We start from the raw sequence: 27,950 nt of genomic DNA on the forward strand, positions 1-27,950 counted from the left end.
GATTCGGGTGAGGGCGAAGAGCGACTCAGAGAAGAGACCAACGCGCGCGCTCTTTTTGCGTTTCCTTTTATTTCTGTGGACATGAAGCGACCCACCTCCGTGCGGCAACCCGCACCGGCGAACGCACAGCGGGCGAGCACCGTCGTAGGTAGTAGCGGAGCGGCCGCTAGTATCAACAGGTGTATCAGTCTTTACAGGGCCGCGCCAGTGCTGGCAGCCGTGAATGCCACTACTACTACCGCCGCTAGTGCATCTCCTCCAATGCCGTCGCGCCCTTGTGGTGGGCCGGCGGACAGCAGCAACGGCTCGCACTCACCGAAGCGGTCGAACGTCTCGAGCTTTCTCACCCCACGTAGACTGAATGCGTCTGCTCAGAAGACGGTAGCGGCACCACCGCCGCCCCCGCCACAGCACGCGCAGTGGCCTCATGATGCAGTACCCAATCTTCGGCCAATCCCCTTTGCCTCCCCCACCCCATCTGGTGGGACACCATCAAGGAGATGCGCGCGACACATCCCCGCGTTGTTGAGTGGTACGCAACCGCGCAGCGCCACGGTGACCACCGTCATCGCCACGAAATCCTCCGGCTCGCCACGCTACGAAGGTGGATATGAACCTCCTCGAGTGGAGCGTCTTGCCGCTGTAGGTATCTTTTCTGCACAGAAGTTAATACCGAAGCCTGCGCCTTCGGCAATCGAGTCGTCAGGTGCGTCCCTCCCGACCGATAATTTTGTTGGTAATCAAGCGAATTCAGAGTCGGCAAATGGTGCTGCTCAGTCGACCCCATTCTCAGCACCGTCGCAGTTGATGACTTCACCGTCAGCGGCGGCGTGCGACAGAGCAAAGAAGCGGGCAGCTGCGAAAACACATGTCAAGGCAGTGACTGTGCACCGAAGAAGCGCTCCATCAGCTATGACGGCAATCGGTGCCTCTCCACCGACGCTGATACCAACGAAAGCGTCCCAGCCACGCCCATTGTCGGCACGCGCGATCCCCGTGGCGAACAAGACGAGTACGGCAGAGGTGGCGGATGGCATGCTTCGGGCCCAACCATCATCATCTTACACCAGTGCGCGCCTGTCGTCACTTCCGTTTCAAGTCAGCGAGGCGACACCGCCTCTCGCCTTCGCTACAGCAAGCAGGAAAAACAGCGCCTGGTCATCTGACCCCACAAACCGCTCAGTCGTTCTAGGAGCCTCTGGTGCGACTCTCGAGCCTTCGGTGACATCACGACGCCCCACGTGGTTGGAAAGTGTGGACGAAGAAGACACCGTCGTTACCGACGCGGAGAGCATCCCTGTCTCTGCAGCGGCGAACCCCACCTATCCACTGGCGGGCGGTTTCTCAACGGCGTTACGGTCGGCTGCACCGGTGAAGGTGACACTACGGACGTCTGCACTGATGACCACGACGGCACCAGCACCGGAGCCCGCTGTCGTCAAGCCCGCAAAGAAGAGGCCAGAGGCCGAGTCGACGTTTGCAAGCGCCGCTTCCACCGCTGACGGAGGGGGCGCTGGCAAAGACCAAGAGAGGAGCTCAGGCCCCACGGCGGCTGTCAATGCCAAGGCAGCGCGGCGGTCACTCACGCCAGAGTCGATCTCGCAGGTGAGGAAGTCGAGGGGCATGACGCAAAATACCACCAACGCTGCACCAACTCCGCCCCTCAGCTCTTCCCCTCAGACGCTACACCAGTCGATCGCAATGGCGGCGGGCGTCTCGTCGTGCACCCCAAAGTTCTCCTCCAGTACTGGTAAGACGAACCGCTCTACACCCGCGCGTGGAGCAGCTTCCCCGAGCAAGAATCCCGACATGTTGCGAGGTGGGGTGCTGCCGCGTGCGACACCAACGACTGGAGCGCCTACAGCACCAGCCGCCGCCGCTGCTGCACCCGTTGTCACCTCTGCGCCATTTCACGCGAGCGAGGTGTACAGCCAACACGCAGCCACCATCCTGAGCCAGACGTTGTCCGTCGTACGACCGATGGCGCCGGTCGTGCATGTGCGCATTCGCCCGGTGCTGCCGTCCATCGGTGAGAGCAGCAAAGGCCGGCGCGTGTTCTTCCTCGATCACGAGAACGTCATGGTGACACGCACTTGCCCAGGAATCTCTGCCGCCAACGCCTCTTCACTCATGCCGCCCTCATCCCTGGTCGAGCCCACGATGGTCCGACGCAGTGGCACGAATGGGCAAATCGTACCTGCCCTGCAGCTGTCCAACCTCAACTCGCGCACACGGAGCCCCTCGTCTGGCACCAGAGGTGTAAGTGCCGCTCCGCCGTTGCGAGCGGCAGCAGGTCGTGGTGGCGGAGGCAAAGTGCTCGTGTCATCCACAGATGCACTGCGTACCGCGGAAGCTTCCGCGCCGATGAAGGCGGCATCCCCCGCGTGCTTCTACGGTAAAGACTTGGCACAGCTGCACTCACTTGTGGCTGCTGAAAGTCTGATGGCCTCGAAGACTTCTGCTGTAGCTGCCGGTGCTGACCTGCCCAGTGGCACCGACGAGGGTAACATTCACGTCTCTCCCTCGAGCCTTAGCCCTGCATCGGAGAACCTGCAGCCGCTCTCCTTGTTTCCACCCCCGCCACTGGCGGCGCATCACAACCGCACCACAAGCTGGACGAGTCAGGGGAGTGAGGAGCGCTCTCCCAGCAGTCGTTTGTCTTGCGGGTCGCCGTCCACGTCTGTATCGCCACAGCAGCTCGGTTTCGGCTCGGCAAGAAGCGGCGCTGAGGTTTCCATGGCCTTAGGCACCTTCGCTAGCGTATCGCGCACGCGTCCGTGGCTGACAACGTTCAAGTCGTTCACAGAAGAGGAGACGTCGTCGCTGTATGCGACCCCTCGGGAGCTGAAGGCGGCGAGTACATCGGGTGGCGCGTGCGCCCCCAGTAGTACCGGTAGGCACTGCAGCAGCGGCGGTGCTGCACGCGGCGGGTGCACCACCCCAGCACTGCAGCACCGGGCTAAAGGTCCGGGGATCGAGCGGAAGCCATGCTACGGCGGTGTTTCACTCTCGACTGCGTCTTGCATCACCGAGCGCAGGAACTCCGCAGCCACGATCACGACTGGCGTCAGCCCGCGCAAAGCCGCAACCACCGCCCCGTCTCCTGTCAGCACGCGCCGGCGTGCGTCGCGTTCAATCCTCGGTGCATCCGTGAGTGTTTCGGCCATGTCGATACCGACAATGCCCAAGACCAGTGGGGGCTTCATTAATGGCGCAAAGCTGGCCGAAGAGGATGCGGTCGCGGAGCCAAAGGAGGCTCATCACGACGAAGGGAGGCTGCAGCAGCAACAGACGCCTCTTGGAAACTGCAGCATATCCCCACCCGGCGCTGCCACGTGCGGGGAGCAGCACTACAGCTTCGAGTTTGTGCACGACGAGGAGGCAACGCAGGCGGACGTCTTCGAAGAGAGCGTGTTGCACTTTGCTGACGAAGCACTGCTTGCGCAAAATGTCGCTATAATTTGTTATGGCCCTACAGGCAGTGGCAAGACGTACAGCATGATGGGAAGCCAAGTCCAGCCGTTCTCCACCTCCCGGTCATCGTTCGGCTCCACACCCTTCCGGGCAAGTGGGGAAAAGAGGCACCACGGCGGGGTCGTCAGCACCTCCTGTGCCCGCTTCCCACCGCAGTCCGACTCGAATGGTCCCACACCACCTGGCCCCGGCAACACTGGCGAGATGGAACGACAGATCACTGACGAGGCCGCAGCTGGGGTGGATGGAAGAGGCGCGGGGAGGGATGCACATGCGGTAGAGGACGATGACGAGAGCGACGGCGCCAGCTGTCCAAAGCTCGGCTCAACATGGGAGTATCACTACGTCAAACACACATCTAAGGGAAACGGTGACTCAGCTGCAGCAGCAGCGCGGCGTAATCACCAACGTTACTCCCACACTGACGGCGGTGAAGGGGCTGCCTTGACGTCCTCAGCGATGATGTTCGAATGCGCTGCGGCACCCGGGAGCATGACGGAGATGGGCATCCTCCCACGGTTAGTCCACACCCTGCTGGAGCGCCGTGGCGAGGCCATTACAATTCGGCGAGACCCCGGCAGGGAAGTGGGGGGTCGGAGCGCACATAACTTACAGTCGAACTCGCGGCCGACGTCAACACTGAAGCGCGCCGGCGGTCTCTCCCTGACTCTCCGAGATCTCACCTTCTATGGCATCGAACTGTACATGGACGAGCTGTGCGACTTGCTGGACCCCGGGAAGCGACCGATTCCAACCGTCAGCGACACAGGTGGCTTGGAGGTGTTGTGTCAGCGCATCAACGAAGCCCGCGACTACCGTATCAGCGGCAGCCGTGGTGGTGCCAGCCACGGCACCACGAAGACTGCCCGCACCGGTGGCGGAATGCCGATCACGTCTCTGGCTGACCTGCGCCGCGCGTATCACCTCGCCCACGGGAACCGCGTCACGGCGCGCCACGCAAAGAACGACGCGAGCTCCCGCTCCCACGCCATTTTTCTCTTGCAGCTCGACTTTGACTTGATCGAGTCAACCGACGAGCCTCGCCGCCGCGCTGGTAGCGGGGCAGCTTCAGCGAGAGACGGGGGTGCTGCGGCGCCGCCTCTCCCGTCGGAGCATGTGCAGCGCGTGCACTCGTATGTCGCCATGGTGGACCTGGCTGGCTGCGAGCGGGTGAAACAGACCAAGGTAGAAGGGGCCGCGTTACGTGAGGCACAGTACATCAACAAGTCTCTCTCGGCCCTCTCGTCGGTGGTGCTCTCGCTGCACCACAACAATGCCCATGTGCCGTACCGCGACTCTAAGCTGACGCGACTGCTGCGGCCTTGTCTCGAGGGTGGCCGCGTTCTCACTCTCGTTCACGTAGCACCGTGTTCTAGTACGGAGGCAATCAGTACGCTGAAGTTTGCAGACCAGATCCGTCACATCCACATCCCCACCCACGCCCTCACTGCGACATCATCGAAGCACCGCGAGCTGCTGGATGTGTTTGCTGACCTCATTGACCCGATGCAGGGGCACTGGGAGTCGCAGGTGCGGCAGGCACAGTTGCAGCTGGACCGGCTTTGCGCTGACGTACGACTGTTGTACTTCTCGCGTGCTGTCGGTGCCATTCCGCACCGCACAGCTTCCAAGGATGCGTTGGCCAGCGATGTCGTTAGCGAGATCTCAGCGATGTCCGAGGTGGACGAGATCATCTCCATCTCCTCCGGTGACGTGAGCCAAGAGGAGGGCCCGCAACCGCTGACAGAGAATGCCACGGAGGCGGATAAGCGTCGCTTCGCCCTGCTCACCGTGATGCACCGACTCATGGGGCCCATTCACTTACATCAGCGTACGTCCATGCGAGATGCCGTGCGAGCGATCCAGTGTCGCGAGGAGCATAGAGTGCTTGCCCACCGTCAGCAGGTACAGCGGCGCATCGATAAGCTGCAGGCGACGTTGCAGGAACTGACGACGGCAAACGCGAAGCTGGCGAAGGAGAACAGTACCCCGCTCCCGCGAGATCCGCACGCGTTAGAGCTGAGTCGCCGCATTCGCGAGAGCACCGAGGAGCTGGGGGAGTACACCAAAGAGCAGGCAGTTCTCATCTCTCTCACCACCGCCCTACGGCAGCGCCTTGCCGCGCAGGACGACCTGGAGGCGGCAGTAGATGAGCAACTACACAAGGTGCAGCACCGCACCGAGCAGGCCATGCGAACCCTCTCTGCCGCTGTCGCCGCTCACCCACCTGGTGGTCCACCTGCCGGGTCGGGAGCGACGTTACCCAAGGAGCCCACGCTGCCCACCGACACCTCGACCACTACCGCGCTGGCGATGAGCTCGAAGGACGACCCAGAGCTACGCGACATCGCACATCAGCAGCTATCACTTGCGAAGGAGCTCGCAGCTTTGCGGCTTGAGACGGCGTGCTTCGAGATCGGGACCGGGTTGTGGGAGGGTCTGTGGGCTCGCGCGATGCGTAAGGAAATCATTACAGCCATGGAGGTGGAGGTCTTTGCGATGGAGCGTATTCTACTTGATCGACGGGCGTTCTCGATGATGATGACCAGCGATGCCGATGTGGATGGCGAGAACGGATGCGTGGGGGACGCCGAGACGGGCCTGACTGCGTTACCCCTGACACCGAAAGCTGCAGCATACCCTGGAAACGGCCTTGGCTCCGTCGAGCGGAACGAACGCGACACAAGTGTCACTGCCGCCGAACACCATGTCTCTGCGCCACTGATGCATCCGTCACCAGAGTCGTCGCCACCCGGAGTCCATCTCTCAGTGCCAGTGTCCTCATACTCAGCACTGTGGTCACGCCTAGGCAGTTACCTGCACCGTAGGGCCGAGTCGTGCAACGGGAGCGGCAGAGTCGCTACGTCGCATAGGGGCCCTAACAAGGTTGAGGGAGGGGCTGCAGTGCCGCTCAGTTCTTTAGTGCTTCAGCGCTCGCGTCGGGACCGTGCGGTGGACCTCGCTACTACAACCGCAAGTGACAAGTCTGTCAGTTTTGCAACCAATTCGTTCAGCGCCGTTGCGTCGAGCAGCGAGGGCCTGCGCCTGCGCAGTACGCTAGCTCCTGTTGCTGGTGTCGTGCCCTCGTCATCGCCATGCAGAGGACTTGAGGGGCTGGTACCAAACCCACTGACGGTGCTGATGACAGGTGAGCAGCAGAATCAGACCCAACACCAGATGGGCTCTATCTCATCCTTGCCATCGTCGCGCCACAACAGCAATGCCGCGGCCGTTGTGGCGGCGCTTATGCCACTTTCTCTTGCTGGCTCCTATGAGGAGGAGCAGTCGATGCAAGAGGCGTCTCTGCAGATGCTGTTACGAGATGGCATTCCATGTGAGGTGTGCTGCTTGGGCGAGTCGGCCAGCTACACCCTTCAGCACTACATCCTGCCTAGCAGCGCCGATGCACCCCTGAGAGAGGAGGCCAGGCACGAGGATCCGGCGACAAATTTTTCCGCCGCGCCCGACCGCTACCCCGCCACGGAGGACTCCGGCGCGACCGAAAAAGAGAGCGACGCTAGTTGGCTTGCCTCGGCACGCAAGGGCCATATGACTAATCGGGAGTGGTCGTCGTCGAGGCAGCCTTGCGAGCGTCCTGGCGGGCCCACGGTTGGGCTTTGTACCACTCGTCAGGGTCGTCTGCGACTCGTGCGCATACCGCGCCGGCAGAACTTCTATGTGCTCGAGTTTCTCTACACCCACCAAGGGCTCCCAATGGCGCCGAGGCTGCAGGCCGCGGTGCTGGGTAAGTCGGAAGACACATTCACATCGATTCCAGGCAAGACCCACCTGGAACAGATGGTGGATGCTCTACCGTCGGTGCAAGGTGCCGCAGGTCGGGGTGGTGGCGGTGGCAGCAGCGGCAGCACCGCCACCCAGCCACAAGGCCCATTGCGCGAGCACCGCCTGTTCGCGATCCCCCTGTTCGACCCCACCCTTCACCTGCATATGCACGTGTTGGAGGAGGGCATACCAAACATGACGACGCCGGTGGCGGCGGCTGTGGGCCTACCGAGCGGTGGCGATGCTCCCTCAGTTTCTGGCTCGACCTTCGAAGATGCTAGTGATCCCGGTGGATCCGTCATATTCACATCCCCTTCCCCGCCTTTCCCTGCATTGTGCGTCGCTCGGCGTCCGGAAGATGGGCCGCAGCTTGTGGTAGAGGTGCGCGGCGTGCCACAGACATCCTCGACATGTCGACGGATGATCACTGCCGACACCAAGCAGAAGCCAAAGTCTAGCCAGAAGCGTCAGCAGAAGCCCCGCTCGCCGAAGAAGACGACTGCCAGGGCAGGCCAGGCAGCGGGGCCTGCGCTTCACAGTGGTCAAGCTCAGCACGCAGTTGGCCGCAGTCCTTCTCGGCCCTCCGCGTCTCGAGCTCCAGCAGGGACTAGGGCGGGGGTCTGGAGCGGCCTTGTGCTGGCGAAGCGGCTCAGTAGCGGTGGAGAGTTGATGTTGCCGTCCTCCTGCATCCTTGCAAACACAGGCTGCTGCTCGTTGGTGCTGCGCTTTCCTGCTCCTTTCTTTGCTTCCTCTGCGTTGCGCGTGGAGAGGGTGGAGGCGGTGGTCGGGGCGCTCTGCGGAATCCTGCGCCCCTCCCTGACGGCGCCAGAGGTGCGGCCGTCGTCGTCGCTGTCTTCGTCTAAGCAAGTTGGTAGCGCGCGACGGCGTCTCTCCAGTTCTCCCTGGTGCACCTCTGCAGGCGGAACGGAGAGGGGCGGTAGCAACAATGGTGACCGACGGCGCAGCAGCGTGTCGCGCTCGCCACTGTCGAGCGCATGCGCGCCGCCCGGGCTGGAGGTCGTAGACTACGCTCACATTCCATACACCCTATTTCTGGGCTCTGGCAGTCCTATTCGTTCCTCCCCATCCAGGGCAACAAGTGTGGGAGACGGCGTAGAAGGCCTCGGCTACGGGCCCTTCGCCTCTGGACACCCAAGTGCGTCGTTTGGCAACGCGGCCGTGCTGGCCTCGGCCTCCTCATCGGCGATCAGCAGCGACTCACTTGACGACCTGGGCGTGTTGAGTGGAGGTGTACTGGGGGACACGTTGCAAAGCAGCTTTAGCCAAGGGCACGGGCGCTACATTGCTACCACCATGCCACCCGACACATCTCTGCTGCAGCATAACACCTCTTTGAACGGCTTGCCGAGGCCATCCCGTGGCAGTTCAATGTTGGGCCCTCCCGCAGCACCGTTGATGGATCAGCGGAGTGGTGCAACGCTGCAGGTACAGTTTTACTGGATAGCAACGCCTCTCAACATGGAGTCACCCCACCTGGACGCGGGCCGCAAGAACAGCAGCGGTGCAGGCTGCAGCAGCGCCAACGATGGAGGCGGTGATAATGGGGCAGCGAGGCGGCACACCATTGGCAGTAGATTTCCCCCCCAACCCAACACGCATACCACCGTTTCCACGGACACGTCGGTGGAGGCAGCAGAGGTCGGGGTTGATCGCCTCGTACGGTCGCAGGTGAAAGCCGCACTTTCCATTTTGGCTCAGTTCTCCTACGTCTTAGTTGATGGTCGTCCTCGCGGCGATGTCGCTGACGTCGGTGAAGGCACTGCTGCCTCGTCCCTGGGCTCGACGCTCACAGCGAGCTTCAGTGCGCACGACGTGCGGCGGCCATTGGTCCTCGAGCACGGTAGCCATCGACGGAGCCAGTCAGAGGCGGACGCCGCGCGTTTCCGCGATGCCGTCGCCGTCACTTCCCTTCTGCGACAGCTTGACACGTACCGCCATCGAATCCGCCGCCTGTTCCGTCAACAGCTGTACGACGCTGAGGACATTATTGGCGACGACGTGGCGCCACCCGCGCTGCAGTCGTGGCTCAGTGGCGAGCTTGGACGCGGCGCCTACCTGCGTGAGGTGCAGGGTGAGGTGAAGCGCACAGTTGGGCTTCCGGCGTCGACCGTCTTGAGCAGCACTAGCGGCGGTGCGGCGCCGCTGCTGATTACGTCATCTGACTGGCACTCAAGAGGCGACGACCGAGGCACGGATGCAGCGCTGTTGGAGCCCGAGAGCGGTGACGCTGGCCCCAACACGCAGGTGACGGTCACCGACGCGCGAGAGGCGTGTGTGACAACGGTACCGTGGACTGTGTGGCAGTGGGCATACCGTTGGCCTCTGCTGCATCGACTTTTGCGGAGGGACTCGGTGACCCGCCTGGGCAGCGGGGACGCTTGCCCCGCAGGACGTCCTTGCGTTAGTCAGGCAGAGGGGACTTCCGCATGGCTACCTATAGCGGCTCACAGCAGCAGCAGCGCAGCATTGGTGACTGTGACGTCGTCGCCTTTTCTCGCGTCTTGCTCCATGGTTGCCTCGCCAACCTTTGCTTCCAGCTCCTCGAGCTCCGACGAGGGGTTCGTGATGGAAGGTGACTGGCTCACGGAGGCGAAGCTCGCGGCGCGTTCAAAGCGGGTGTGGCTGCCGGAAGTGTTCACTGCTACGGTACCGTCTTACTTGGAGAACTGCTCCTATGCGGGCCTTTAGGCAAGGGCGGCAGGGAGGAGGGGTGAAAGAGGCTGCAGTCATGTGACATCCACGTGTGTGTGCGTGCGTGCGTGTGTGCATTTATGTCCGCGGCGGAAGCTGATTTATATTCTTCTATGTTATTTGAAAATGGAAAGAGTTGGATATGAAAGCCGGGCCCTTGGTTGTCTCCTCACACCTTCTATGACATCTCTCACCCTCTCCCTCTCTGTCGTCCTCGACAGCAGCACAGAGCACTTCCCCTGTTTTCTCCGCCGTTTTGGGAAGTTGCCGCATACTTTCCTTCGCCCTCGTAGCGGGCACCATAACATTCACCAGGTGGCGAGAGGGGGCGAGGGGGACGGCGATTTGTTCCTCAACCACCACCCGTGTAATCCCCCCCCTCCCCGTCTCCACTGAAGACGTCACCATTTCTCGGTTCTTCTCGTCTTCCTGTCTTTCCTGGCATCTGGCGACTTTAGCCGCTTTCCTACACACGCAGGGGTACTCACACTCACATACGAGCGAAACCACCGCACAGCGCTCACGCGGCGGGCTCTCGCTCTCGTTCTTTCTCTCTCTCTTTCTGTCGCCCTTTTCCCCAGCCCCCCTCTCAGGCTCCGCCAGTGTGGTGTGATGATACTATGTCCATCGGCGCTGATGAGGGGCAACCTGTCCTCGCGGTGCGGCAGTTCCGCCTCCGCGACGGTCAAGACACTGATAGCAGCGACAGCGAGGATGGAGTAGGCTGGCCAGCCTCGAGGTGGCGAGGTGGCGCGAGTGCAGCTGCGACGGCGGGGTCCCGTCTTGCGGATGTGTTGCAGAGGCCGTCATCGTTGACCGCTACCGTGGCCCCTTCCGCATTACATCCTCCAAGGGCAGGCTCCTCGAGCTCGTTGGAACTGTTCACATCCTCGTCGAGGTCCTCGTCGCCAGCTCGCTCTGCACTCCCCCCAGACTTCCGGAAGCCAATGGCCGCCGCCGCCATCACCACCACGCAAAAGGGCGTGCTGAGTGAGAAGATGAGTAGGAGCACCACCAGCAGCGGCAGCAACACCCACCCACCGAGACACGACATGGACAGTCGTAAGCATGGCGACAGCGACACCGCGCAGACCAGACAGTATGTGCAGAGCGCTGGTTCACCTGTGAGAGCATTGTGTACCTCGACGGCTACGTGTTCGACAATGGAGGAGGAAAGGCAGACCATGCCAGGCGAAACCATTGCTGGCTATGCTGCTGTGGTGGTAGCGGTTGCCTCTGCACCATCACCGACTGCCTCCAACACACCAGCACTTTGCTCGGATGCGGTGCAGCCACGATCGGCCGCAACGGGTTTCTTCGAACGGATAGAAGCGTCACCCCCTAAAGCCGTTGACGCCGGCTTTACCACTTCCTTCACCTCTTTCTCGGCTGGCGCTGCAGCCGGAAAGTCGCAAGCCGCGGTATCCACCACCGCCATGGCTGCGCTGCGTGGTCCAGCCTCACCTTCCGCAACTGCACCATCCCTTCCAGGCACAACCAGCATGAGGTCCACCATAATAGATGCTACCCCCACCGTCGCAGCCGCCGTTGTTCCAGTTTATACAGGTGGTCCTAGTGAAGTGAGACAAGAGCCTCTCCAGACGAAGGTTGGCGTCGTGGTGTCACCGATGAGGTTCCCTAAGGTGCCTCTGGCGGCCTCGAGCTCGTCGTCTTCCTCGGATGATGCTGCTACCCTACTGGCACCCGTTCGGGTTGCCAGGTCGGCCAGCGCCGGGTACCGTACCGGAGACGTGGACACTGCCATACCGGGTCAATCCATACGCAAGCTCACAGTGCCTTTGACCACCGCTGCGGTGGCGGACACATCAACATCTTCCGCGTCTCCACAGCAGCCTCCACCGTCTACCACGCAGTCGTTCGTTGCTGCCGCTGCTAGACAAACTGTGACTCCAACGGCAGTCTCCACTGCAGCGCCTCATGACGGAAGTAGCGCTTCAGGCAGTGGCTGTCCTGTGCTGTCCGGCCCGGGCGGTGTCATGTACAATCGTGTGAGCGCCCAGGGTCGCGGCTTCGTGCCGTCCAGCGTCCTCGAAGCTCCATCACGACCCAGGTGGCGCACTCTCCACAGCGAACACACGGCATCACGCTCCTTTCTCGCTACAGTGCTACAGCCAGTGGTTATCCCAGCAGCGCCTTCCTCACCCCCTGGTTCCACTCTCTCGACTCAAGCTGCTTGCGCAGCGGAGCCATTGTCAGCGGCGGCGCATGCGAGTTCGTTCTCCACGTCTCCACCCTCTGTGAACCTGCCTGCTCGCCCGCAACGGCAAGCACCCCGCCTGCCGGGAGCGATTCGCACCTCTGCTGTCCTCTCACTCATTGAAGATGATGATGCGGAGCGACAATGTAGCTCCTTTTCGGCTACGAGTGCCCTATTAAAGGAGCGAAGCAGGGTAGATACAGGGCAACCGAAGACCGTGGATGTGCAGCGCCGAGGCCCTCCGTCGTCACCATCCGCGTCACCACCTTTGCCACCGCCACTAGCGATTTCCTTGTCGCCCGTCCAGCGTGCTGTTTCTTCTGTGGATCGCGCAGCGTCGCCTCTCGTGTCTCGGTCTGCCGCTCTGACTGCCGCTCAGCGACAATGGGAAGCGGCATTGGTCATCTATGATGATCGCGTGCCTCCTGCAAAGCGGCGAGCGAAGAACCAGTCGCTGGCCGTGACTGGCAAAACAGCTGCGCTCGCTTTTGCAGACCCTGTGTCAGCTTATCTGCTGCGCGGACTACGGAAAGTCGCCTCGCAGGAGGGGAAAAGGGAAAACTTGCTGACATGTCGTCCCGTGTTGCGCATTGGTGGTGGTGCTGCAATGCGCAGGAATCATACCAGTGGTTTTTCTGAACAGCACCCGCTCGATGGTAGAGTCGTCAACGATGACGACGATTATGAAGCTGCGGACGACAGTGACGGCGCCACTCGCGGTAGCCGTGACAACTACACTGCATTGTACGGCTCCACCGATCTACTCACTGGGCATCGCCAATATCCTGGGTGGAGCTCAGCTGATGACCGGTCAGCGAGGGTGACGAGACATTCCACGAGCAACCACACCGTGCAGCACCTCTTTAGCGAGGCTCGGCAGCAGCAGCGCAAGGTGGATGTCGACTTCTGGATGTCTGGCACTGGTAACGGTGGTTCGATGTCATACGTAATGATGCATCTCGAAAGGCAAGGCGCACGGACGGCGAGAGTCCTCAAAGCCACGCACAGCGACGTTAGTAGCGGAGCACTACCGCCCGCAACGCTCCCAACCACTGCGGCATCGAGAACGACCGCGGTGTCGCCTCGCACCGATGAGGCGGTGAGCGTCGACCTGCTCAACTACCGTCACTCTCGCAGAAAGCAGTAGCAAACAACACCGATATCGTTGACAGGGGGGGGGAGCACTGACTGCGCTAACACCACGACCACCACTCCGTGGAGGTCGCGGCCGATGTGCTCGCCCGAGCTTAAACTGACTTGTTCGTTTGTTCCTTCTCCAGCCGCATGTGCGCGTGCTATGGCCCTACTGCGCCTGAGCGCATCGTGTGTTGTAGCGGAGAACTCGAGGTGCCTCCGGACTACGCAGCGTCGCGTGGTCTCGCTCCTCTGCACACTCCCTCTCTTTTGCCTATTCTCTGTGCCGCCCTCACCATTCCCCTTCCTCCTCCCCCCCTCTTTCTCAAAGGCCACCCTCACATCCACCCATGACCATGCAGGCCAACGTAGCTGACTCCCCGCCCGCAGCACTAACCCTGACGTGGCAGTCGCACACTGACTGTGGCTGAGTGTGAAGAGTAAGGAGGACTGAGAGAGGGAGTTGTACTGAGTGACGACATATACACCGCCCCTCCCCTCTTGTTTTCCCCTCGTCGCCTCCAACCTTCTCTCACGGCTTTCCCCCTTCCCTCCTTTGCCTTTCCGCGCACACGTGCCTCAGCATGTCCCGTACGCGTGCGCTTGTGCGTCTGTCTGCTCTTCTGCGTATCGACGCCACTCTCTTCCTCGCTGTGTTTTACTGCTCCCATGCGTGGGGGCAGGGGCCTAAATCGAACAGAAGGGCGGCACGACAGCCTCATCGCTACTCCTGCACACACACACCATCCGCCCACCTCAACCTCAGCCTCCCCTCTCTCGCATCTCTCTCCACACACACGGCCGCACAGCACCACTCTTTCGTAGCGATGAACCGTTTGAGGCTGCGCCGCTCTTCTCCTGCGCAGCGAGAGCCCTATCCGACAGTGAGCGACTTGATAGACCGGCACCAGGACGCCAACCGCCACAGAAAGCGGTGGGCCAGCGCATGTGGCAGGGGTTGTGTTGCTTTACTATACATTTTTCTCTTCATAGTTGCCGTGGCGGGCTTTGTGGGCTACATCGTATCGCGGAGTCCCAAGGAACTGGGTGAGCAGTGGGAGGACGTGTGCTCCTATGCGATGTGGTGGTGGTCGACGATGCGCGGTACGACGTCACCGTGCACCTACGCCGGGGTGCGGCCCTACAGCTGAGGCGGCGCGGTAGACAACACAGGTAGGTGCGACTGCTGGCTTCGCCGTTGCCCTCCAGCGACGGCTGTGCCGTCTTCACATCGCCAGCCTTCTGACACCAGGGGGCCGCAGCGGCTTCCTGTTACGGTGTCGACGCGGTTCTCGTCACCGCCGACTGTGAGTGGACTGTGGGCAAGGTGCGCCGCGGCACAGACGCCGTTGCTACGCCATTCCTCTCTCAACTCCATACGCCTCTACGAGTCACCGCACGGTGTGGCGACGAGTGGCCTCTTCTCGAACATCCGAGCTCTGATGTGCGTGCAGTCGGGTCGCGTGTACGCAGCGCTGCCGCCGAACGTGTCCGTCATCACGCCGACCTACAGTTTGGGGCAGTACGAGAACTTCTTCGCGAACTTGACGGACGCGGTGCTGAAGCGTGGTGTTAAGTACCACCCGCTCACCACAGTACCAGCGGCTGGTGTGCTCATGGCTGTTCCTGGACAAGCTGGGAGCCTCTACACGTTGATGCACGAGGGCCTACGGGGGTGGAGCTCTCTCATGGAGGAAGGCTTCGGCCTCGGCTTCGACTCGGAGGAGGACAAGAAGGCGTGGCGCGAAGTGCAGAAGCAAGTGCTGTTCCTCTCCCACCCGGCCACGGACACTGCCCAAGAGACGGCGCACTCGTCTGAGGTGGCGCGGCGGCTGGCCAACGCCTTCTCGCAGCCGACAGAGTCGCCCTTCTTCTCGATTGCCCCTATCAGCCGCATTCGCGCTGGGGAGTGGTCGCGGGAACCGATGTACTGCTTCTGCGGTGGGTTCATCGTGCCATCGGCGGGGGTGCGGGACGAGGGTAATTTCAGCCAGTCTGGATACAACTACATGCGCCGCGTCGCGAACCGGCACTTTGGTGGTGCACCCCTGGAGGATAGCATCTTCTACACCTCTGCAGTACGGGCTGCCTGACCACCACAGGATAATGCGCTGTCGACGTCGCATCAGGGCAATCGCAACTCGTATCGACGCCCACGCTTGCTCTGGATCAGCCGCAGCAGTCCACGTATCGTCGATGAGGGCAAGATCATCAGCATCGCCAAGGAAATTGACTTTGAGGTGTACGTTGACACGCAGTACGCGTCACATGCCAGTGCGGCGGAGCAGTTTTACTTGGCGAGTCACGCAGACGTGGTAGCTGGGTTTCACGAGGTGGCGCTCATCAACGCCGTCTGGATGGATGCGACCAGGCGCCGGCTATGTCGCACTTTATTCGAGTTTCTTCCATACGCGCAGGTGAGACAGGTGGCGCGCGTGTGTATGGGGAGCCAATGGTGGCGTCTGGAAATGCCTATGTGTCGGTAGCCCCTGTGGAGGCGGAATTTATGGGCCCCAACTATGACACAGACGCCAAGCGCGAGCTCATGAGTGAGGACAACACTGCGCGTGCCGTCGCTACCCACCCTGCCTTCACAGAGCACCGTGCCAGGTATGACCTAGTTCAGGTAGAGACGCAGCTACGGGAGCTGTACACCAAGCTGCAGAAGTGCCTGTAGGCACGCACGGCTCCATTTCCGCGGACTCTGCCAGCAGTTACCAACCCGAGCGCACTGTCTCTCTCTCTCTCTCTCTCGAACTGCTTCAATGTACGCATTCTGTGCTGTCCTTCTTCGCCGTGCCGCTGGTCCGCTTCACCAGGATGACCACAGCGGCCTCGTTTCGCGGGTTTCACTTCGCCTTGTAGTTCTTCAACGTATCCCATTCTACCGCAGGTTGCTCCCGGCGCAACGTCATCCAGGGACCTGACCCGCCGATGTCCGCAGCGATAGATCGCTCTGACCTTCCTTCGTCGTGGGTGCTTGACCCTGTTACCACCAGAAGTGGCTCGGCATTTGGCAAGGTGAGGGCAGGGGCGCTTCTTGGCTTCCCCACATAGAGCGAGGGGCACTGGGTCCCTGAAATGCCACACGCTGAGATGCCGGGCATAATCAGTGGCACTCCACAGCGGAAGAAATCAAGAGGTGAAAAGAGGGAAGGTTGCGTCACCTCCACACTTGGCCAGTGAAAGAGCGGACGACAGCGAAGTCTTTGTGGGACGGGAAGTCGCCGAAGAATCGGACTACTGGGCGATTTCTTCCGTGTTGCTCTTCTCTCGTTCTTCCTGTAGAGATGTCCTTGCGCGTTGGTGGGCGTGAGTGGCGCGTAATGGGAACCGCCTCTCCTGTGATGGCATCCGTACGTTGGCATGCGAAGGAAGGGCCGACGAAACATTATGTGAGCCGCAACAGCGGTGAAGGCAGACAGGCTGTGTGAAGGGTGTGTGTGTATATAGCGCATGCACATGAATGCGCATGCGGCTGCTGGACGGCGGTGATGCCGTACTCCTCGGAGGAGGGTGGCGGTTCTGGGGATCGGCATTTGCCCCCCCCTCCTTCCCTCCCTCCCTCCATCACCCTCCAGCCGAACACGCACAGCAGCAGCTAAGGAAAAGCACCTTCTCCCTCTCCTTTCCCCCTCTCTGCGCACGTATTCCCCTGGGAGCACACGGCACCCAGGGGAATACGTGCGCAGGTGAGTAGAAAAAGGAAAACAGCGCGAAGCGCTAGCCCATTTGTGGCGCCTGCTGATGTCTTCCGAGTGCTACACGTGTGCTTCCTCTTTTCTTCGGCGAGAGGAGGAGGATTCGCCATGACGGAGCAATGTGTTGTAGGGGCAGGCGAGACACTCTGCTTCCTCAGCGCGCCGTTCCCTTTCCCTCGTAGCACCCAACTCCCGTTCGCTCACGCCTCGCTCATCTGCCGCTCACTCGCCTACTCTCAATGCCCTTTGCGCGCAACGAACTCACCCACCCTACTCTGGTGTGCTTCGCCTTTTTCCCCGTGCGCCTTTTCTTTCTGTTTCCTGCCTACCATAACTCCTTCCTGACGACGGCTAGCCACTTCAGCACGTGGCATCTCAGGGCCCAGTGCCCCTCTCTTTGGGGGGAGGGGTGGGGAGGCCAAGCAGCCTGCAGCCTGCCCTCGCGTACGGCTATGCGGAGATTTGGCGTCGGTGGGCAGGCCTGACCTGACACTGCGCCGAAGAGATGTGCGGTCATGAGCATGTTGGTGCCGGCTCACAGGAAATCGTGCCGATGATTTAATCCACATATGGGCGTGCGCCTGCCATTTTTTTGTTTTGTTCTTTTCTGTCATTGCGGCGTTGCGGTGAGGTTGAGTGTAGTGCTGAGTCTCGCTTGCGCTGCATGAAGTGGTGATACGCAATGGGGTGGAACGACGCCCGACGGCGTTGGTTTGGCCCCGTTCAGTGATATAGCCTCAGTGCAGAACAGAGGTATAAGTGAGCTGTGGTTGTGTATGCGTCTGCTAGTTGGCTTATTCGTGGTGGAATAAACGCGCTGGAAAGACAAGAAGGGTGTCATCCCTCACTCCCCCTCTCTCCTCCTGCCTGTACTCGACGCATGGATGTGCTTAATGCGTGCCTGCGCCTGTAAATGCCTGTGCGTCTTGCTCGGTACGCCTACAGGTGCGCCAGCACGCGCCGTACCACGCGCGCCACCGTCGAGGTTATCGTGATGGTGATCGTCATCGTTCTTGTCGGCCCTTCCTCTCTCTCTTTTATTATTCAGTTTTGCGTTGCAGAGGGAGGAACCCTGCAGCAGCGCAACAGCGGCACTCAAGAGAGGGAGAGAGGACGGTGCAGAGGACAGACTTCTTGAAAAAATTGTCAAGCTCTACACCCAGGCCCATGTATAGCAGTGGAAATATACATACATTTTACCCCCCCCCCCCTTCCGCTCCACACCGCTGTTACAGAATTCCAAGCAAACTTCAAGAGAGAAGCCGCGGGTCTTTTCTTCTCCTTCGCCTACCTGGCTGCACCCAGCTGGAGGGAGTTCCTGTGAAGGATGAGGAGGCTCATCGCTTGTATGGCGGACGCACCGCGTTGGGCTGCTCGTCTAGACGGCACCGTGACGCTTCTCCACCTACCAACTCCTTCACACCCTTTCCTGCGTAACTGCACCACTGCCGCAGCACGAACGCCTCGACGGGGTCTCTCGTCTTCGTCTTTGCCCCCCTCCTCAGGTTCCAGCGACTCGCCCTGCCGCGGCAGCGCTGAAGGCAGCGTTGGGAAAAGTTTCCTGGGTAGGCTGAGAAAGCTCTACTTTGACTTTCAGATCTATCGAGATCGCCAGCTCGACGCTGTGGCGACCGAGGAGGCGCAGGCAGGCATCGAGCGCTTCTGTGAGAATAATGGCGGCGCCTCCCTCTTCACCGCCGCTGCATCAATCAAATCTACAAGGCATGGCGGGCAGGTCAGTGACGCGCAAGCTCGCCGGTGCCGCTCGCCGCTCATCTCACGCAATCCCACGCTGTGCCCGCGCAGCGTTCTCTTCATTCCAGGCTCAAAGTCGCGCTCTTTGGCCAAAATTCCAGCTCTGTGGGCAGACTGCTACATCCTTGATCTCGAGGACAGCGTCGGTGTGACGTCGAAGCGGCAGGCACGTGAGAACATTCAGGCTTTTATCGAAGACCTGCAGAGGGAGCAGCGCACCCAGCAGGCCGGCAAGGTTTCCAGCGGCGGTGGTGAAACTTCTGTCGAGGCGGGCGACACGTATCCCCGCCTGATTGTGCGCATCAACTCGCCCGACTACGACCCGGCGACGGCGATGCTGGACTTGGAGCTGGTAGGTCTGCTCGGTCCCGCCATTGAAGGCATAGCGTTGCCCAAGACGACCGTGCGCACTTATGAGCTCGTCAAGGACTACGTTTACCCGTGCCATCAGCTGTGGGCCTTCTTCGAATCCCCACTCTCCGTCATGCAGGCGCCCCTTATCTGCAAACAGCAGGTGTATCAGTACGCCGTCATGGGGTACAACGACTTGAGCGCCGAGCTGGAGTTGCCCATGACCGCACCCTCTACTGCGTCTGGCGCCACCGACGGTGACCTCCTTGGTGAGGCGAAGGAGTCTCTGTACATCACGTCGCGGCTGCCGCTGTGGCAGAGCACCGTGCAGGTACTGCTGGCTGCTCGCGCGCATAACATGTTTGTCATCGATGGTGTCTTCAACAACCCTACAGACAAGATCGGCTTCCGCCGCAGTTTGCAGGAGTGTCGTCGGCTGGGCCTGAATGGCAAAACACTAATCCACCCGGCGCAGATTGAGGCCACCAACGCGGCATACACACCAGCAGAGGCGGAGGTGGTGTGGGCGCAGCGCATCGTCGAGGCAGTTAAGCGCGCTGCGGGCGACGTGACCAGAGTGGACGGTAGTATGGTGGAAGAGTTGCACCAGCGACAGGCAAGGCATGTTCTGGCGTTGCATCGTAGCGCTGAGATAGAGAAGACGTACCCGATGACTGAAGCACCGCAAGGTACCGCTGACACGAGCGCCTCTAAGGAAGCCACTGGCGGCACCATCGAGGCCGGAGCAGCTGGAGGCGATGACAACGTGATGGGCCGCCAGCCACGCCGGACCCCTTCCCGGCATCGTCATGTGAGCTGATGCTGACTGAATGCGGTGACTGAGGTGTCGATCAAGTACAGCAACGCTGTTTGTGTTCGTTTTATGTGCCCCCGCCCTTGCCCTCGTCACGAGAAGAGGGAACACGCGGAGAGAGAGAGAGAGAGAGAGGGCCCAGCGCATGACGCAGAGAGTGCGGGGCTACGCCAGCGACTTTCACAGCAGTGCTTTGTCGCGCATCGTAGCGCTTCAGACGTGTCCGTCTCCCCCCTTCACTGCCTTGCGATCTCAAAGTGACATGAGGAAAAATGAAATAACACAAAGAAAACGTCATCAATGCCGACCCAAAGCACCAAACCGGCTGAGAGGGCAAGGCGCGATCAGGCCCTCTTTCCCTCTCTTCCTCTGTGCGCGCTTGGCTCTGTCCTCTCGCCGTCTTTTGGCTTCACTCCCCGTCTCCGCCCTGCTGTGCTTTTCGTGCCACGTTGCCCTCTCCTCTCTCTCTCCGCTCCACTCCTCTCTCATGTTGTGCATGTGCTGCTGCTGTTTTTCTTTGCTCGCGCGCTCTCCTTGTGTGACCCACCCATCAGTGCGCCTCCATCCGACAGACGTGAGCAGGAGAGAAGTGTGCAAGGCAGCTGCTCGCCCGCTTATTGCAAACACATTCATCTCTTTCTTTCTCTCCATATACCCCGCCCCACACACAAGACTTGCATCACTCCCCCAATCACTCACCCTCTCCCTTCCTGAGTTGACTTAGCGGCTTGACACTTTCGTGTAGATGTATGGAGGATGCGTGCCGCTGACGGCCACCGGCAACGGTGGCGGTGTCGTGGCTACGTGTGGGCAGTGCGGTGCGGCGTTTCACAAGGCAAGCGCGCGTTTCTGCAGCCGGTGTGGCGTGCAGCGGGACGGCCCAGCAGCAACGGCGGTGACGACAGCGTCCAAGACGACAACGGAGAGGAAGTCAAAAGCCAAAGAGGTGGCCCTGTCTATGCCGCCCTTGACCTCTGTCGCCAAGGGGTCAGTCTCTGGGCCCCCGAGTGATGGCACGAAGGGCACGCTGCGACCGTTTGATGTAGAGCAGCTCAGCAAGCGGAAGCGAAAGAGCAGTGGCGGTAGTGTGCTTCCCCCGTCCTTGACCGAGGCATCGTCGTCTTTGCTAGAGTTTCGCGACCCGAGCGAGGTCACCTCCATCACCACACCCAAGCAGCGCACTAGCCATACGTCGGCAGTCGGAGGTACGCTCTCCTCCGCCGTTGGGGCTTCTCTGAGTCTTTCTGATCAAGAGCAACAACAGCAACAGCGTCGGCGCGCGTCTTCTATCTACGCCAAGGACAGCGCACTCCCCAAGCAACCTTCGGCATCGATAGCCGACCCGGGCCCCTTTGATCAGAATCTCGCTTCGTCCTTCGAGAAGGACGCAGTGACGGGGGACGCTACGGACAACGGTGCTGACCAAAGTTGCGTCCCCATTCCGCCCCCCGAGCAGCGGCCACCGTCCACTTCTCCGCTACCCATGGCGCTAGCCCGCGAGGACGGGAGCAGGGTAGCGGTCGCGGATGGCTCAGACTTCGCGGGGACTTCGGCAGAAGTAATTCCCGTTGCTTCCCCGGCAGCTGCGCAGGCGCCCACCAGCGACCGCGGTGACACCGAAGAGGTCATCGCGTCTCTGCGCCCATCGGCAGAGGAGGAGGCGCAGTACACTGCCTGGGGGACACTCTCGCCTGACGACCTCACCCCCGAGATGCTGCAGACCAGGAATGCTAGCGAGCTGCGACAGTGGCACAGGGGCACCCTCATCGGTCGCGGCACCTACGGGTCTGTCTACCTGGGCCTTCTTCCTGACGGCAGCTTTCACGCCGTCAAGTGTGTGGCGCTAGGCAACAAGAAAGCTGCAGCAGATCATCTCGGCGTCCTCGAGCTCGTTTCGCTGTCGCGTGAGATCAACATGATGCATCGATTACGGCACCGAAATCTTTGCACATTCAAGGGGGTCTACTACGACCCGGAGAGTGCGTCCATCTGCATGTTTATGGAGTACGTCGGCGGCGGCTCCCTCTCCGCCCTCGTCAAAAAGTTCAAGCCGTTGCCACCCTCGGTGGTGCGCAGCTGGACCCAGCAGCTGCTCTCCGGGTTGCACTATCTGCACAGCCAGCACATCATTCATCGTGACATCAAGGGTGACAACGTGCTGGTCGATACCACGGCTGATCCAGCCACCCTGTCGCAGATCAAACTCGTCGACTTTGGCGCGGCGCGGCGGCTTACAGACGCCGTGTCGCAGAGTAGCACCGTGATAGGCACACCGTACTGGATGGCCCCAGAGGTGGTGGACGCGTCCGGGGACGGGAGCGGGTATAGCTACCAGGCGGACGTGTGGTCGGTAGGGTGCACCGTAGCAGAAATGCTGACGGGGCGGCCACCATGGCCGTGCAGGCCGAGTGCACCGTCCGCTATCATGATGATTGCGTCCGCCACCGGCATGCCAACAGAGATTCCGGAAGAGGAGGCGACACCTGGCTGCTTGGACTTCATGCGCCAATGCTTCATTCGCGACCCGGAGAAGCGGCCGACGGTGCAGCAGCTACTGCAGCACCCGTGGATACAAGTGAAGGTGCCGTAGTTATGGGCTGTAGAGGGAACAGATGGAGGATGTTTAGGGGAGAGCACGGCGTCCCGTGCTGCAATTTCGACAACCTCCACTTGTCCACCATCATCACGACTACTGTGTCTCTCTTTCCTCTTTCTCTCTCTCTCGCGCTCGCCGAGCTTCTCTCGCGGCTGTGCTTCGGCGCTGACTACCCTCTTCTCTTACCACAACCGGATGCAGGTGAATCCGGCTGAGTTTCTTCTCCGTTTCACTTTCCTATGTTGTTGAATGTGTGTCGATGAGCAGTCTAAGTAGGAGGGAGACGCCCCTCTTCACGGCAAGGCTCGATCAAGGTGGAGGAGAGAGGGTGGCGCGTGCGTCTCTGCTGGAGCGGGGGATCGAGTGTTTTCTGACGAGGAGTTTCTTTCTCTGTCTCCGTAGAGGGTGTTTCAGCGCCTCTATGTATGTGCATATGTGGCGCTTTTCTTCTCTGTCTCCCTTTCTCATGTTTTTCTTTCTCTCTCTCTCTGTACATTAGCTCACGGTTTGTTATGTGTTTCGTTATATATATATATATATATATATGTGCGTGTGCGTGTGTGCGTGTGTGTGGCCCGGGGGCCATTTTACATTTTATCTCGCCACCTTCTCTGCGTTCCGCACTCCCCCTCCTCCTCTTCTCTCTTTCTCTGTTCTCTACTCTCTTTATCCGTCTGTAGCGACATGAGCACGTCAAGAAACGTATCACCACCACTTCCACTACTAGAGGGAAAACGAGCGCGACTATGGAGGAAAACCTACAGGCGAGACCCTCCCCCCCAAAGGAGCGCGCATCAAGCATGCACGTGTTGGTGCGTGCCAGAGAGCGCACGGCTGTCTTATCTTCTGTCAGCGGTAACCACTCTCTCCTCGCCTTCCCCCCTCGCCACGCCGACACATCCAAAGCGGAGAAGGGAGGCACCTTGAGCCTCCACGCCCTTCTCACATCCTCCCTACCCTGACCACCTTTTTTCTCCTCCTCTTCTTCCCATGACAGCACTCACTGACCCCTTTACTCTCTGCCTCGTGCACCTGCGAGCACTCTGCAGTTCGGTAACTCGCTCCTTTTTTCTGCTTACCTGCCCACCTCTGCGCTGCAACGCCTCCCTCGTTTTTTTCCCTTGCCTCACCGCAACCTCCTCCCTCCTTTCCACCCAGTCAGCAGCCCCGTATGGAGAACAGGCACCCAAGCACATCAACACTACCGGCACCATCACTACTACCCTCATCCAGTTTCATACACGCATAGCACACCCAACCCTCAAAGTACCCACATGCGTGGCTTGGGTGGCACCGCGGTCTCCGCCTCTTTTCGCTGCTCTTCCTTACGTTGATTACGCTGAACTCTTTCACCCCGCCTCGCTTTTTCGCTCTCTTTCCATCCTTCTCGCGCACTCCCCTGCCTTGTTGCTGTCATGTGTACAAGACGCGTGTGACTGCCTGTACTCTCTTTCCTCTCTCGCTGCGCAGCGGTGACGCCATTGAGCTGACGTATGCTGGCAGAAGAGAGGGGCGCAGAAGAGGAAAAAAGAGACAAGGAGCCCATCACCGGATTTCTGCGTACCCCCCCCCCCCAGGCCCTTGGTGGGACTTCCTCTCGCTCCCCGTGTGTACATGCATGCGTGTGTGTGTGTGTGTCTGTGCTCTGGTGCAGCGCCCCTTCTGCAGGCTTCCCCCTTTCCTCACCCACCTGGCGCATTGTCGCACTTCTTACCGACGTACTACACACACGCACACACGCGTCCGGCAGTCAAGGCGATGTGTCATCATCACTAAACAGGTCAAGCTCATCCGCTACCTGGATATCAACCGACACGGTCGCGCCTGGCGATCGCGGCCGCAGTGAGACATACTCCCTCTTCCCTAAACCTGTGTTAGGAGCGTCCATGAGCCACTCCACCCAGCCGGCGATGTCGCTTGATAACTCCGCCGTCTCTGACACGATGACCTCGACGTCGATCCTTGCGCTGTCCGCGGATGTGTCGTCACCCTCGGCCAACAACTGTTCACAAGGCAGTGGAAGTACTTTTGGTAACGGCGACAGTCGCGGCAGCGGTGGCTTTGTTTTTTGGTTCTCCACCGGCGTCGCTCTCCGAGCTCCTTGGCGCCTTCGCGTATGCCGTCAGCTTGCAGTCGAGGACGAGCTGGCTGCTGGCTGTGATGTTCCATCTCTTCCACTTGTTGCTCATTCTTGTCTTGTTGAGTAGTTCCATTCTCTTCCGCGCCACCGTCTTCTCTTTCCAGACGATGCCGAAATCGCTACTTCATGCGCAGAGTGTCACCAAGCAGAAAGGGAGCAGCAATGAGAACAGTCATAACGGCACAGCAGGACTGAGCGCTTCCGCGGAGAAGGACCCGAGCGGTGTGGAGGCGGCCGTCATGCTGCACTCCAGTTTCTCTCAGGCGTCAATCTCCGTGGAGAGCGTGTGAGCTATTCACGACTCCGTCTTTTTCCTTGAACAGAGCCATGTCGTGATGTCCGCTGCCATGTCGAACAGCTTTGCCACTCTGAGGTGCAAGGATCACCACAGTGACAGCAAGAGCAAGGGCACTACGACGAGCGCCAGGGGATCTGCAGACGGGATTGGCGCTGCTGCTATTCGGCCAAAGCAGTCCGCTACCACGCTGCGGCGGCAACCTTGGGGTGCTGCGCATATTTGTGGGGTCCTCTTCCGTTGCGCCGGCGCACCCTCTGCTCCAGCGCAACGAGTGCCACTCCCAGGCGAGTTACACTGTCAATGACCATCTCTGCGTGAGAGGCGTTTCCTCCTTATTCGTCTCCCCTGGCCCTGCTCTACTACCTCTATGGCGCCAGCTGCGTCGTCCTGCTGCTGACCATGACGGACGGTATGCCCACCGGGTATTTCTCGGTGTTACGGCTCTGCATTGTCCTTGCCGAGTTGTGTTTGATATATTCACCACGGCGCACAGGCTTTCATCATCTGCTCCTGGATGCGGCTGCTGCTGCTGCTGTCGCACTGGCTGCATCACGCGATGCGCTCCACCGGTGATGCTGTGTTTCTCCAGAAGGGAACGCCGTACGCGGTGGCGGACAAGAAGACAGGACAGGTAGTCATGCTCTGGTTTTATAGAGCCGGCACGACCGTCCACTGGGGTGCCGCGGGCGGCGGTGGCGGTCATGGAAGCGCTGGCAAGCTGCTTGTGGGTGCGATCAACCTCCCCTGCTACCTTTATGATCAAGTGTGGTACCTCCAGTTGCTCGCCGAAAGGTATCGAGGTCTTCTATATCTTTTTCTTGTCGCTGTGCCTCGTAAAGGATGTTCACCGAGTTCTGGATGTTGTCATTGGCGTGCGCGAGCTTATGGAGCCAGAGGTGTGTGTGCGTGTGTGTGCGGCCCTCTTTGTGGCGCACTAATGGAGATGTGCGAGCAGCGCAGCCCCCTCACGGGTCAGCTCCAACTGCGAATTTGTCCGCAGCCGCCTATTGTGGTTGGTGCGGCGGACAAGATGGTGGCGGTGTTATCTGCGAAGCAGCGAAACTGGTTATCGCGCACCTACGCCCCGTCTGGCGTTGGCTCTTGCCGACGCGCCTCGGCGGAGGACCGCTGGGGACGCTGGTAGTGCTCTCCGCGAGGGCTGGAGCACATCCCCACGACGGCGACGCCTCCCTCACGGCGTATGTTAGCGAGGAGACCACCTCTACACTCGCCGAAGTGCTTGAGGATATCGAATTCTACGAGCAGTCGGCTGTGTGTCGCAGCGCCGCAGGATACTACCAGGGAGGCGGCAGCGCATTTCATGCGGTGGCTGACAGCGATGCCACATGCGAGGCGGTTGTCGAAGGTGCGAGGGCAGGACAGCCGAGAAGCACAGCCACTGCAAAGTCTGCAGTGGCTGTGCTTCTCGGCTGAGGAGGATGAGGGGAACGCCAAACGGGCGACGAGTGCGCTGGCACTCGGGTCGTTGTCCTTGTCGTCGCTCTTTGAGGAGGGTGTAAGTGCGGAGCTGGTGAAAGAGGTACCTGTCGCCAGCACCGCAAAGCCTGGCATGTGTGGTGCTGAACAGGCCACCGATTTTTCTACTGGAAGATATCGTCCACCCCGGCGCTGAGGCGCAGACGGACCGCGCCATTTGCGGCGTCTTAGCGAATGAGCTGCACGGGTCGACGGTCTTGGTAATTGCCCATCGCGCGTCGTGGTGGTGCAAGGAGGGACGATGATCCCCACCGGGGACCAGAAGCCGACCCCAGCGTCCCCGGTCACAGCGGATACGCTAGGGGGCAACCGACCGGCTTGCCTTCGCGGCTGCCCCACCGCCGTCGACGGCGGTGCTAAAACAGCTTTCCTACTACCTCGAGTAGTCGCGAGTCTGCCATCTGCGTTGTGTGTTGGTGCCTGGCATGGCGGTGGGACTGACCGAGAGGGCGTGGGCGCTGCATACTTGCCCTTACACCTGGCGGCCTCCTCACACAAGATCGCCTGTTTGTCTTCGTTTCTGTTAAGTTTGCCGCGCTTCGGCCGCTGTCGGTGGTGCTCACTGAGCCGATGAAAAATGGCGACGCCCACGAACACCCGCAGAGAGTGGAGAAAGGGAGGCGCGGCTGTGGTGGGCGCCCGGCACGAGCGTACAAAAAATAACGCTGCCGAATGCTCCGAAGGGCTGATGCTGATGAAGGGAGACCGAGGGAGGCAGGAAATGTTGTGAAATACGCGGATGTCGCTTTTGCTGTTGTTGTTGCTGCTGCTGCTGCTGCTGCTGTCGAAAGCAGACGACTATCCCCCCTTCTCCTTCCCTAAGCGCACGCGTGGGCCCGTTTAATGCGGACCGCAGTGCCACTCAACCACGCCCATGTCAGCTAGTCGCTCCCTTCCGCTCTCCCCGAATGCGCTTTTCAGGCTGTTTCGTGCGCGGCTGCGTGTAGGCCATGGGCCGAGTGGTGGTGGCGGTGGGGACTCACGCGGAAGAGGGCCCCCTCACGTCCCAGGGGGCACCCCCCTTCATCATCAAGGCATGAACATGCACACATACGTGCAGACGTGTTGCTTACTGCAGCTCCTCCACTGGCCCTCGCGCCTCCCCTTTCCTTCTCTCCCGCTTTCTTTTGCTCTACTTTGCTCACCGCACGCGAAGCGACGGACGTGGCTCTTGTGGTGCCTCTCTACAGAGCAGTACCACTAAGAGCTCGCACTCAGATAGGGTCACACAGACACACGAACATTTTTCATCAACGCACCATCATTCTGTGCGGTGTCTGTTTCTTGGGGACGTCTCCCTGCGTATTGGTGTCTCTCTCCGTGTGCGTGAGTGATCGGCTCTCTTCTGCTCCGTGACGCAAGGCCGTTGTCGTGGTGACGGTGCGTGTGGCCGCCAGGGCTCTCTTCTGCTCTGGTGTTGTTTCTGCACTTCCCCTCTTTCTCTTTTGGATTATTTCCGAAAAGCAGACGCGTGTTG

General features: G+C 60.5%; 4 protein-coding genes and 1 pseudogene across 4 annotated transcripts, besides 2 other annotated features; all 5 read left to right on the forward strand.

Annotated features, from left to right (window-relative positions):
• Positions 1–81: 81 nt before the first annotated feature.
• LPMP_241390 (kinesin, putative) lies at positions 82–9,966 on the forward strand (the record flags this gene model as incomplete). The annotated part of the gene is made up of 1 exon (XM_010701177.1): positions 82–9,966. One exon carries the CDS (start codon positions 82–84, stop codon positions 9,964–9,966), a length of 9,885 nt encoding a protein of 3,294 aa, XP_010699479.1.
• Positions 9,967–10,589: 623 nt separating this feature from the next.
• Positions 10,590–13,334, forward strand: LPMP_241400 (hypothetical protein; the record flags this gene model as incomplete). Its single annotated transcript, XM_010701178.1, has 1 exon — positions 10,590–13,334. One exon carries the CDS (start codon positions 10,590–10,592, stop codon positions 13,332–13,334), a length of 2,745 nt encoding a protein of 914 aa, XP_010699480.1.
• Positions 13,335–16,191: 2,857 nt separating this feature from the next.
• Positions 16,192–16,434: a repeat region.
• A 928-nt stretch (positions 16,435–17,362) lies between these two features.
• Positions 17,363–17,843: a repeat region.
• Positions 17,844–18,349: 506 nt separating this feature from the next.
• LPMP_241410 (hypothetical protein) lies at positions 18,350–19,948 on the forward strand (the record flags this gene model as incomplete). The annotated part of the gene is made up of 1 exon (XM_010701179.1): positions 18,350–19,948. The coding sequence occupies one exon, from the start codon at positions 18,350–18,352 to the stop codon at positions 19,946–19,948; it is 1,599 nt and encodes a 532-aa protein (XP_010699481.1).
• Positions 19,949–20,900: 952 nt separating this feature from the next.
• On the forward strand, positions 20,901–22,532 carry LPMP_241420 (protein kinase, putative; the record flags this gene model as incomplete). Its single annotated transcript, XM_010701180.1, has 1 exon — positions 20,901–22,532. The coding sequence occupies one exon, from the start codon at positions 20,901–20,903 to the stop codon at positions 22,530–22,532; it is 1,632 nt and encodes a 543-aa protein (XP_010699482.1).
• Positions 22,533–23,953: 1,421 nt separating this feature from the next.
• Positions 23,954–27,677, forward strand: LPMP_241430 (annotated as a pseudogene).
• Positions 27,678–27,950: the final 273 nt, after the last annotated feature.

This window comes from Leishmania panamensis, assembly GCF_000755165.1.
Source record: "Leishmania panamensis strain MHOM/PA/94/PSC-1 chromosome 24 sequence".
NCBI classification, from domain to species: domain Eukaryota; phylum Euglenozoa; class Kinetoplastea; order Trypanosomatida; family Trypanosomatidae; genus Leishmania; species Leishmania panamensis.